This window comes from Papilio machaon, chromosome 24 (genome assembly GCF_912999745.1).
Source record: "Papilio machaon chromosome 24, ilPapMach1.1, whole genome shotgun sequence".
Lineage (NCBI taxonomy): Eukaryota > Metazoa > Arthropoda > Insecta > Lepidoptera > Papilionidae > Papilio > Papilio machaon.
Genome location: NC_060009.1, coordinates 4,366,941 through 4,379,952, shown reverse-complemented (window position 1 = coordinate 4,379,952; position 13,012 = coordinate 4,366,941). Strand labels below are relative to the sequence as shown.

At 31.4% G+C, this 13,012-nt stretch overlaps 1 protein-coding gene across 1 annotated transcript; it reads right to left on the bottom strand.

Annotated features, from left to right (window-relative positions):
- Positions 1-8,952, bottom strand: LOC106708161. The gene is made up of 3 exons (XM_014499642.2): positions 8,507-8,952; positions 6,766-6,893; positions 1-179 (listed from the first exon to the last, which is right to left on the bottom strand). Exons 1-3 carry the CDS (start codon positions 8,901-8,903, stop codon positions 6-8), a joined length of 699 nt encoding a protein of 232 aa, XP_014355128.2. The 5' UTR covers positions 8,904-8,952; the 3' UTR covers positions 1-5.
- Positions 8,953-13,012: the final 4,060 nt, after the last annotated feature.

Here is a 13,012-nt window from a genome sequence, read left to right as displayed (position 1 = left end):
TCTACCTATTCAGTCTTGTACGCGGAATATGCAAGATCCGAGACGTCGTTATGTGATCTCTTATCCCATCCGCCGCTGCCGCCACCTGACGACCAGCCATGACTCTCGTGACCTCCCCCGCTACTCTTCTGTGATATTATCTTCTTGATAGCGAGTATACCGGCCAGTAATAACGCGATCTGAAAAAGTAAATAGCAAATATATTAAAAGAAATAAAGTCGTTTAAATAATCAGTAATTTTTTTCAGTACATGACACTGCTCCATTGTTTAAATAAAACGATATTCAATGTGACGTGTTAAGGCGTACAATTTTCATACTTATATTAATATTTTGCATAAAACGGGTGATGCATTTTAATAAAAAAAAAAAAAAAACAGTTGATAGCATTTTGTATGGAATGTGAATATTTCTTTGTTATTAAATGCTGGCACAAAATAATACAAAAGAAAAAAGAAATAAAATAACCTAAACATCACAACGAAGCCACGTGTTTTGCGAAGCTACTCCAACATCAATCGAAATAAATCTCGTGCGACTTAAATAAACAAAATAAGCCGCACGAGATTTACTTAGAACGACATTGGAATTTTCTTTCTTCAGATATTTCAAATATTGCGCGGGAAATTATGTTCTTTTTTCGAAATTGACGCGGGAAAATGTAACGACCGCGTGCTACAAAGTCAAGAACAATACTGGCTACTGATATAATAGTTCGCTCACGAACGATAATAAAAATCAAGAACAGGTTTTACATAATATAATATCGGTTCCGTATCTAGAGCTGGTAAATATGCATATTAATTTGTTTAAGATACAATTTTTAAGGAATTGTATTGTAGGTTATGTTTGTTTTAATACTTTTTAATACATTACTTTTTACTCGATAAAGGTTCGAGTATTTATTTTGATACATTTTCCTAAAAAACAAATGATGTCTTCTAACATTTTTGTCTATTTTTTACTTATAGAAAATTATATGTTGAAACAAAATTATTTTAAAATAATTTTTTATGCCTAACCTTAAAATTGTTTGAGTAGGTCTATTTAGTTTTAAATATGTGCGAAAGAGACAAAAGTTTATTAAGATTCCAAATGTGATCAAAGGACGGTCTGGAATTTTTAAATGTATTGTTTTATTTAATGTAAAAAAAAATGGTTTTTCGATGCAGCAATACAAGTACAGAACTCGTGAACTAATCCTATTTAAAAAACGTGCCGCGCAGTGACGGTCTTAATATTCTATACTAATTACTTTATCGCTCTAATGTCTTTAAAGCAAGGTCGATAACATAGTTTAAAACTACTTGTGAGTTAAGAAATACTTGATTATCGAAACATTATAAAATAGTTTCTTATAATACCTTGTATGTGTGTTTGTGTTTTTTTTTGGTTTTATATTCTTTGTGTGGCAATATATGTTTTTTTTCTTTCTTTCTTTGGCCAAAAGGACTAGTATCCTGGCCAGAAAATATTAATTAAAAAAAATTTTTCTTTCTAAGAAAAAAAAAAACATAACTCACGCCCGTAACTCAGAGGGGTAAGCAGAGACTACGGACGTCCATTTGGCGCACACACACTTCTAGCTTCTTTTACATTCATATATACACATAACTTCTCTTATTTAACTTGTAAAGTTATAATAACTTACAATTATATTGAAATGTAAGCATTAGTTGAATGTTAATAATATTTTAATAGGCGAGTTAAAAATAAAAATAATGACGTCATTAAAATACCAGATGCAGATTTTCTAGTAAAGTTATTCCAAATAGTTAACGAGAAAGTAAACATTATTGTAGAATAGTCTTTAGACACGCAAATGCAGGAAAATTATCCTTTTGATGCAAAATAAGATAAAAAAATATTCCTTTCATATTGTAGCTTCAAAGAAAGATAAAAAGAAAGTAATGAGATTGAATCTGGATGTTTACCTTTGTAGAGGAATATTGAAGAAATTATGGATGGATTGTATGAAAGATATTATGCGTAAGGAGATATATGGAAGAGTAGTACATACTGTGCCAACCCTCCATAGAGAGCTACTTCATCATCCTGCCCTGATGATGAAGTAGCTTCAAAGACATTGGATAACCCTTCTGTGTTTCTACTGCCTAGACACACGAAACAAACATATTGTTCCTCTCATTTCATTTGAATATAAAGAGACAACGTTATGTCTTTGTAAGAGTGTTCAAGTAGCACTTACGGTAAATACACAATTGATTTCACGCATTCAATTCTGCTTCATTAAAATTTCTAGAATATAAAACTTACTATTAAAATACGTTGAGTGTTATTTTTTATATTTAAAGCCCGTATACGCCTTCAGATTTAACTGCACAGTTTTAACTGTATAATAGAACTGTACAGTTACAATAGAAGGTGTGTAGGAAAAACTAAGACACTAATTCAGAGGTAACTGACAGTTGAATTTTCGATCTATTCAAATTTCAAAGTTCAAATATGTTTTTTTTTTTTTTGTGACTGAGTAGTCACTGTTTGCCTTGAGGAGGCATTTACAGTTTCACCGGGCTTGAGGTGGCCGGGCGCAGATGGCGCTTAGCCTAAACCTCGGTTCAAATATGTTCATTCTGGGAATGTTCATGAATCAATTTTATAAAACAAGACTATTCGCCTATTTTTAAAGTTCATAAAAACAAAAGTCATGCAACAAGATTCTAAATTTGAAACCTTTGTTTATTAAAATGTGGTTTTCGACTGCAATAATATTGAAACATATCCTCAAATTCAACATTATGGGTACAAGTGTCACAGCATTCGACAGTCACAGTCTATTCAACCGTAAATTATATAAAACGTGATGTTGAGTCTGTGACAAATTTAGAAGATGGACATAATGATCTGTAAACTTTCTATGAATGATCCGTAGTGAATAACATGACTAAGCGAATGAAAGCGGAATAATATGACGATTTCCTTCATTTTAATGAAGTAAAGTCTGCGATTGTAATCCTATTTTGAATACTTAAGGGGCTAACTATATAATACTCGAATGAATGCTCCAATGACGCGTTAAAAATTAACGGGAACTGGGTCTAATTTCAAGTACTACATTTGACAAAAATAAACTGAGCAAGTTAAAGAACCGTTTAGAAAGATTACCAACCTTTCAATCTTACTATCTTACTTCCTACTAATATTATAATTGCGAATATTTAAATGGATGGATGTTTGAAGATATCTTCAGAACGGCTCAACTGATCTTGATGAAATTTGTCACATATGTAGAACATTGTCTGGAAGACATAGACTACTTACTACGTTTTTTTTTTTTTAATTAAGCGTGGATGGAGTCGCGGGTAACAGCTAGTCTAGTAATAAACTGAGTTATTAAATAGAGATTCGTATTACATTTACAAACGTTTTTCTCATTATTGTTCCATATTTCTTGTCATAATAAACTATGTCATCAGAAAATCAATGTCATTGGCATTATGATTATACGTGAGTACTGTGAATTTGTGAAATTCTGTTTTTCTGTGCATCGTTAGAATTAGTTGTTTGATGTGGGATTGAGTTATCATGCGAATTCAGGTCAGAGCAAGATTTTTTTTATATACACTGATACATCTAGTTTGCTATCTTATTTGTTTCTGTACGACATATATGAGGTGTTTATTTACTTTAAATTACTTTTATTTGAGTTCTTAATTCGATTATATTAGAGGTTTCATTTAGTATGTGTGATTGCTTAAACTCTTGTTCTAATTTTGTTTTTTTAATAGTGGCCCCCCTTCGATTTCTTCAGCCCAGAATTAAAAAATAGCCTTTAATATGCCCGCATGTATCAGCTACCTTCATGTCAAATACTAACAAAATCGGTCCAGCCGTTCCGGAGATTACCCGGAACGGTACGGATTACCCAGAAAACAAAATTTAAAAATTTGTTTTACGTTATGAACAACGCTATTACATGACGTGTACGAAATATGATTTTTCTTGATATTACACATACACACACCAAATTGACTAATAAATTTTAATTTTAATTAATGTTAATGATTGGGTTATACTACATGCTAAAAACTAGTTTAGTTTTATCTAATTAGATGACTGTGTTTTCAAAGCGAAACGTAATGTTCAGTCGAGATCGTGACTGTAGCGCTCTAGAAATAAAACGGAACCTCGTTGTTTTCTATCTGTAATTGGATTTAGCTTCAGTACAGTCACAAAATCAATTTAATGAAAATATTGAACATATTTTAAATCCATTTTTTTAACCACTGATTAACCCAATCGGTAATTATGAAGTAATTTCATAGTTTTGTTTGGTTTGGTATATACATACTAGTATACTATTCTTAAGAAAGGGAATTCTTCTGAGCTCGAACAGCTTAATCGTGGTAAAAGTTTTCTTACGAACAGTATATTAATAAAAACCTCGAATGTATAAATTGATATATCTACTTACTAAGAAGAAAAAGGAGAACAAGATTTGATGATACGGTGTTTAACAGCAAATAAATTACTTACAGTGGGTTTCTGAGATGAAAATCTTTTTTTAAACATATTGTTATCTTTGTTTTGTCAAAGATGAAAGGGAAGACGATGTTTCATACAGAGATTTTCGTCCCAGAAACCAACGGTTAGCAATCGTTCGCCAAATCAGCACGAATGTCTCGTCAATTCTGTCAAAATGAGTATGACAGTTTTGGTGTACTTTACGTTCGATATGCGGGCTGCGCTTTACATATAAATTTTGTCAATAACATGACGACTATTGTCACAAATGTTCGTGCTAAGTCCACAGAAGATTTAGCTAAAGCTAAGTACATTCCCGGTATTTTACAATTTTACATTACTCGCTCCAATGTGCGTCATTTGCGTGTATGGTAACGATTTAAATTTTTCACGCTTTCGTGATGTAAATGCAATATAACTTTTGACGGTGGCTGATGATAAATGTAGTGTATTGCTATTGTTGTTGAATTGTAGTCACAAGCGTATGAAATTATAATGGGTACAGATATTTTGACTTGATTCTGAAAGGTCCATCAATGTCATTATCTCCCCGGCCTTTACCACTCAAGTGGAGTCGGCACACATGGTTTTAAAGGTCTTTCAATGGAATTTACCATTAATTTTTAGTTATATATTGCTGAACATAATTTTAGCTGCAGGATATATGTTTGACATAAATTGACTATAAAAAATTAATTTAATAACATCAATTAGTACTGAAATGGTACTTACTCGGCCAGATGTCGAATTATATTTATTAGACGAAAGATCTTATCTTTTCTTCTATCTTTTCTTTATCAGTGGGTTTCTGAGACTAAAATCTCTTTATAAACAAATCATCATCCCTGTCATTATCTTTGACGAAACAAAGATAAGAATGTATTTTAAAATTCTATCTAATTGTTAAATATATCAAATGAACCTAATTTGTAATTTCACTCACGTAGACGAGTAATGGGTTCACGTATAATCTTGACGTAAATCAAAAGTGTACAGCAAAAGTAGTGTACTTGCAAACGAAATATACTTCGAGACATAAAAGTAGGATATGTAAAGAATTTTCTTAAAGAAGCTACTAATTGCATCTCCAAGTTTCCACATTATCGTTGTCACTGTATAACAGTATACTATAATGACGTCGAGTATAAATACGAAGTGATAACTTTAAGTTATAGAAATAACTATACGACCAATGAAAACATAATTTCCATGTCCTTGTCCCACTCTGTTTGGAGATATTCAAGAACGAAAATAATAATAAAAATTAGGGTAATATTTTCAATATGCATTTATTCAAATACTGGCTGTGGCCCGCAAATTCGTCCGCGCGGAATTAAAAAAAAACTAAATTAGTGCCCTATGTGTTCTTTTAGTCTAGATTATATTCTAGATCGACGTCAAAATTCATCAAGATCTGAACCGTTCTGGAGATATCTAACAAACATCCATCAATCTATCCATCTAAACTTTCGCATTTATATGTAAGATTGAGACAGGAATCATTAAAGATTTTGCATTGAATTATACCTGAGAAGTAAAAGATGTTCCACTTTAATGGCCCGTATTATACTTTGGTACATAAGTAAGGCACAACCTAATAAAATGATTCTCACGTTGTGGAGTATATTTGAATTGAAGTTGGTACTGTTATTAAAGTAATAGCTATGCATTTCTTTTTTATAATTATACTCTAATAAGTCTTTTACATTGTCAGTAAGATTTTAAAGAATTTTATTCACTGTTCTAATAGAAAGTGTTATTAAAATAGACAATGAAAATAGTAAAATAGTTTCACAATAATTATGAAGATTTGAAATACTTAAAATATAAGTATTATTAATGCTTTAAAGACTCAATTATTTCAGGTATATTACGACTGCTATTTATAGTTTCACTAACTATCGCATGCGACTCCGTCCGCGCGGAATTAAAAACAAACGTAAGCTTATGTGTTCTTCCTGACTATGTTCTACATCAGTGTCAAATTTCATCTAGATCCGTTGACCCGTTACGGAGATACCTTCATGCAAACATCCCACCATCTAAACATTCGCATTTATAATATCAGTAAGATTTGACTATTTACGCTTTTGTTTTTAGAATCCAAATACCACGATATCAAAACTGATATCGACCGTAGTTTGTTTATTTTGACCCAAAGCTCTCCCCTAAATCATAATGCAATTGAATTCGCCTTTGTCTAAGGCTCGCAGATATTTGTTTACTTTGAAATATCTCATAGAAGTTTTAATAATTTTAGTGCATGTACAAATAACAATACCTTTGAAACTATCAAAGCTTTTCCTGCCAGCACGAAGAGACCGGCCATTGCTAGTGGTATCATAGCCGCCAATTTCATCACACCGCCCATCATCATCATCCCCATCATCTTCTTCATCTTGCCGCGACCTGGAATGTTAAAGTTTACGATTTAAAATAACGTAAGGTTTTTCTTGAATTACTTAATTATGGCACCAATAGCTTCACTCAGAGTAGCCTAAGGTCATTAAGGAGTCCCTTAGTATATTTACTGAGCTATGTTTACACTGACTGTTTAAGTAACTATACGAAATGACGATAATTACGAATTGATGTAAATAAAACATAGTCCAAGATAACCTTATTTTAGGTACTTATATTACTTATTTAGATGATGTATTGAATATGGCATAAGAATAGAATAGCACGTAAGCTACTAATGCGATCGGAGTTGTAGGCAACAGCTAGGGATACCAAAATCTTTATTTTAAAGAACAAAACTGAAATGTAGAAAAGTGATCACATTACGAATTATTGTTGCGTACAATAAAATACATACATATATATAAAACTGTTTTTGTTAGCACCATTTCAAGCTTCCGCGGTCACTTCAATTATATAAAATGGTTTTAGTAAAAGTTAAGTATCCAACGATTTGTAAAACGACATCCGTTAGAAATGGTATTGTCATTACATTTTATGGAACTTGCAGAATCTATCGTGACTTGGATAGAATATTCAAAGCGATGGGAAAAGTACTAGAAGTCATTTACTATTATATTATAACAGTCTCAAAGAAATTATGATCTGGTCCACGTCCATTTTAATAAATGGCTATCCATTACGATTTTACATTGTAGTTGTTTTGCGGTTTGAACATTTTTCTATAAATACGTGATCGAATTCATTCAACTTAAATAGATTGTTCTTTATAATGACTGTAATTTATGTGGTCACCTCTTTTTGTTTTAAGTTTTATTATATGCTATAAAACTATGGAGAACGATTTATAAGTTAACCTACTTCATACATGTATTACGAATCATTTATTTTCCTCATTTTACATATTCTTTGTTATAAAATTAAACAAAGATACCGAAGAGCCTTCAATTTCGTATTACCAAAAAGAACAATAGTCTTTCTGGAATTGTACATTTTACAAATTACGTTGTAAACTCAAATTTTGTTTAATGTAAAATTACTTGTAGAAATTTAACTAAATGTACCAACATTTATATTGTGAATAACTTGGTTAGTAGCTTAGTAACTAAGCTTTCACTAAAGTTCCCTTTAAGTTAGGTATTATAAATTGATAGTAAATTAAGTTCAGTCGTGTTCAGCTTTCGAGGACACCATGAATGTCATAGACATTAATTTTATTACTTACGTACACGTAAGTATGTATAAGAAAAAAGATTGTATTGTCGATCTTGTTTTAGCTTAATTAATTACTCATTGTTTGGACAAATTAATTTTGCTTATGAGAGATTACATGAGCTTGAATTTATGTATGTAATGTATGCTCTTTGCTAGAAAGTGCTAAACAATATGTTTTGAGAATCATTTGTTTAATATTAATTTATAAAAGATGTGTAAATTTGGTAATAATAATAATAGTGTAAAAGCCTCTTTTTGATGGCGAGAAAAATATGTTTTACATATCACAATTTATCCTTACTTTGATAACGATTTTTTTTAACCAAACAAATGAATATACGTTAAGTATAACTTAGATGAAGTTAAACTTATTCAAAATGACATACCTTCTTCAACCCCTCTGTTGAGTTCTTCACCAGACATTTTCGGTAATGAAAACTGAACCGTCCTTGAATTAGCAAACGCTGCAATCTTGTCCCATAACATGGCCGATAAAGTTTCATCTTCGCTTCCCAATCCTCTAGGCAAATTGGAATCTATTTCGTTCTCACTAATAGGCGGCATTTCTATATCAGAACCTTTAACTATATCAATACCATCGACAACGGGTATTGAATCCATCCTTGCAGCTCTATCAAAGAATAATATTGCTTTCTTCTTTAAACATGGTATCAAATTTGAATGTTGACAATCTTCGTACATTCTCATTACATATTTAATTCCTAAATCACCCTTTATTTCTACCACACCCAATATAATAAGGATGAAAATTTTAGTAAACATTTTTGAAAGATGTACGCGGGTTGTGGTTATAAAAAAGACTGCAGATTTGCACGTGAGCGTCTACCGTATTTATAGGCTATGCAGTGAGTATAAACAATCGTGTCTCTTAGATCGGGGGTACGGTATAAAGGAGGTTATACACTAATACAGTTACGAGAATCTTCGTACATTTATTGTAACTATCAAGTAAGCAACTGTACTGATTACTGTGAGTGTACAATACCCCTTTATAAGATAGACTTGTGTATGTTTATAGAAACGGAAAGGTTGAGTGTAGTTGAGTTATCAGATTGTTATAGGATTGTAGGAGAATGTACAAGTCCTTAATATTTGAAATTAGAAGAGTGAGTGAAATATAGTTTTTAGAAAATATTCTTTAGAGTTTAAATGAAGCGGAAGAAGTATGAACAAATGTTTCAATCTTACTAATATTAAAAACGCGAAGGTTTAGATGGATGGATGGATGTTTGATTGAAGGTATCTTCGGAACGGATGAACAGATATTGATAAAATTTCGCACAGATGTAGAACGTAGTCTGGAAGAACACATTTGCGATTTATTAAGTTTTTTTTTAATCCACGCAAACGGAGTCGCTTACGACAGCTAGTTTATAATAATTAAGATCATTGTAGTAACTTTTAAGTTCATTTTATATTTATTTTTTGTGAAATATTTTTTATACCAGTAAAAATCTATTGTCGATGTTTTACTAGAATTTAATTTATTCGAGGACTCCGTCCGCGTGGAATAAAAAATAGAAAACGGGGTAAAAATAATCCTACGTCTGTTTCCTGGTTCTAAGCTACCTGCCCACCAATTTTCAGTCAAATCGATTCAGCCGTTCTTGAGTTATAAATAGTGTAACTAACACGACTTTCTTTTATATATATATAGGTAGATTAAGAGGATTCGACGAGACTTGTAACGAAACAATTTTGTATTTTTAAATTCTTTATTATTATAAATAAATATACCACATCCAAATATTTAGCCTCTTTGTTTTATACTTTTGCATGCGTACAATACGGAATTTGTGAGTAATTAGATTTGTAGTAATTGAACATGATGCAACGTTTCCGGATATATTTTATAACATAAATAATACTGGCTGGTACTTCTGGTACCACAATTAGTAAGAAAAAGTTGCAGGCTACATGTGTTATTCGCTGAAAGTAAGTTGTTAATTGAAAACTCTTTTAAATCGGAACAAATGTTGTTCATTATAAAAACATCTCTTAATGCTGAATTAAGTTAATTTTCGAATGGGAAAAAAAACTGTTCATGTATAGTATTTTTGAAAAAAAAAAAATTGTGTTACTAAATGTTTGAACATATTTTGTTATGATAATTGTTAACTAACTACAGTTGATTGTTTCCCGTTGGGACGATCAGTCTACCGATAAATGGGTCCATTTGGATTTTTTCCCATTGGGCAGTTTGAGTCCATTGAAAAAATATCTCCAGGGAAACACCCTATAGTTACAACAAATCACCGAAAAATGGGGACGAAAATTTATATTCCGTTTTTTTTTTGTTCTTGTAATCTATATATATCTATATATATAAAAGAAAGTCGTGTTAGTTACACTATTTATAACTCAAGAACGGCTGAATCGATTTGACTGAAAATTGGTGGGCAGGTAGCTTAGAACCAGGAAACGGGCATAGGATAATTTTTACCCCGTTTTTTATTTTTTATTCCGCACGGACGGAGTCGCAGGGAAAAGCTAGTTTACAATAACAAGTAATTTAAACAAAAGTAAGTCTCACTTCTTGGGGTCAAAGCTTAGAAATGATAATTGCTAAGATTGTATGTAGTTAGGAATGAAAAGCTATGGGAAAGTAAGTATTAATGCTAGATGAGATGCCCTAGAATAACGTTGAATTAATGTATGATAATTAACTCGCATCATAAAGTACATAGTACAAATTATTTATATGCCATGTAAAAATAGATTTAATATTATATTCCTTCCGATTCAAGTATCGGCATCTATTAAATATAGAAGCGATTTAAATGTTCTTAATGATAAATTATTGCAGTCATAAAAAAATCGTTATTTATTGTCTTCGTAAAAAAATAATAATCGGTATTAATTCAGTGTCACAAACTTACGTTAAATTATTCTCAAGCAATTAAAGACTTAATCATATCGTAATAAGGATCATTTTTATTATTGCTAATATCACTCGTTGTACAGTCGTGTAGACTAGTCTTCATCATATTTGAAAGTAAATTGAAAATAGCTCTATTTTATAAATCAACGCTTAAATCTTTTTATGATTAATTAGTTTACATTCTAAATAGTTTTTATTTCTTACTAGCTGTCGCCCGCGACTCCGTCCGCGCGCAGTTAAAAAATGGGGGGGGGGTATGAAAAATAGATGTTGGCCGATTCTCAGACCTACTGAATATGCTCACAAAATTTCATGAGAATCGGTCAAGCCGTTTCGGAGGAGTACGGGAACGAAAACTGTGACACGAGAATTTTATATATTAGATATATCTTAAGTAAGTGGCATCGCAGATGTGTTGGCTTGCATTAAATTATTGTAATAATTTTACGTCACTAAATAAATAGAAGACAATCTTACTTCTTACTAATATTACAAACTAACTTTTACCCGCGACTCCGTCGGCGCGGAATAAGAAAATGCGCACAAGATAAAAAAGTTCCTATGTCCGTCTCCTAGTTCTAAGCTACCTCCCCATCAATTTTCAGCTCAATCAGTTCGACCGATCTTGAGTTATAAATATGTAGAACATAATCTGGAAGAACACATAGGTTACTTATAAGTTTTTTTTTTAAAAAGCCGCGCTGACAGAGTCTTGGACATCAGCTGGTATTTAAATAATCCCAAAATAACAATCAGAATTCGAAGCAGAATTCACAAAAAAAACAGTAAACATGATCTTAACCTTAAAGTTACATTGACTTATCACCAGTTGGAGGTGATTAAGGCTTGAACACACTAAGTGGTTCGTTCACTGCCATTGTTTAATGTACATTATGTTTATATTATTGCTCGCTTCGTTGATGTAAATAATGGATGTCAAGTTTACTCGTTGTTTATAAAACAAGATTGTTTGTTTATAATCTTTTTTTAACAAAAAATGTCAGACTTGCATGAAGTAAAAGCCTGTGGACGTCACTAACAGCGCTTACAATAGACCAGGTCTCTTTCTGAACACAATTATACCATTCCTTTTAAAGTTTTCCTTTTAACGCTCGTTTTAACGTTATAACCAGATATTTTTGACTTAATATATTGACGTAAATTTAATCGAAATGAGTAAATCTGTAAATTAAAAAGTATGTTATCACCATGTCATAAAATAAGCTCTCATAGTGGCATTATCTTATAAACGCATTAAAGAACGGATTTAAAATCTAATTTGCCGCTTAACGTAACTGATCACAGATTATGTATTCAATGCGTGTTAAGGTGACTTTATTAAATCTATCAATATTAAAAATACCTAAGTACAAGTAACATATTTAAATAAACTATTAAAATACCAGCTTTTTCCCGCGACAACGAATTCAACAATCTAATCATTCAAATTCTGATCTGATTCTAATCATCAATTCAATCTATAAACTATGTTATGTGTATAAATACGAGTATAAACTATGTTAGGCTCAGATTCAGTGATAATGTAGATTTCTGATGACAAAAGAATTTTCTAGGTCTAGTAGTTTTTGAGTTTTTAGCTACAATCAATATCATATATCTTTCCTTTTTGTTTAAATCAAAAAAATAATTGTCAGAAAACAGGAGGAATAATATTTAATATTTAAGTGACATGATGTGTGTTGTGCTCAGTTGCCAACGGATGTCTGATCCTATATCTACATATCCTTTAAACAAAAGATAGTCTTTCTTGAAAGGTAAAGGTTAAGCGCCTTCTGCCATTTGTCATTTTAAACAAGATATTTGACTGTTAAAAAAATCTATAGCATTAAAAACGTGCCGGAAATTAAAATAGAACAAATTAAAAAAAAATAGAAGTTTTAAGAAAAGCCTTGAATTATAAACGGACCTTGACATACATGCGTACCCGGTGCAAGAGCGACCAACGTTGGTCAGCAGCTGCGACTCACAC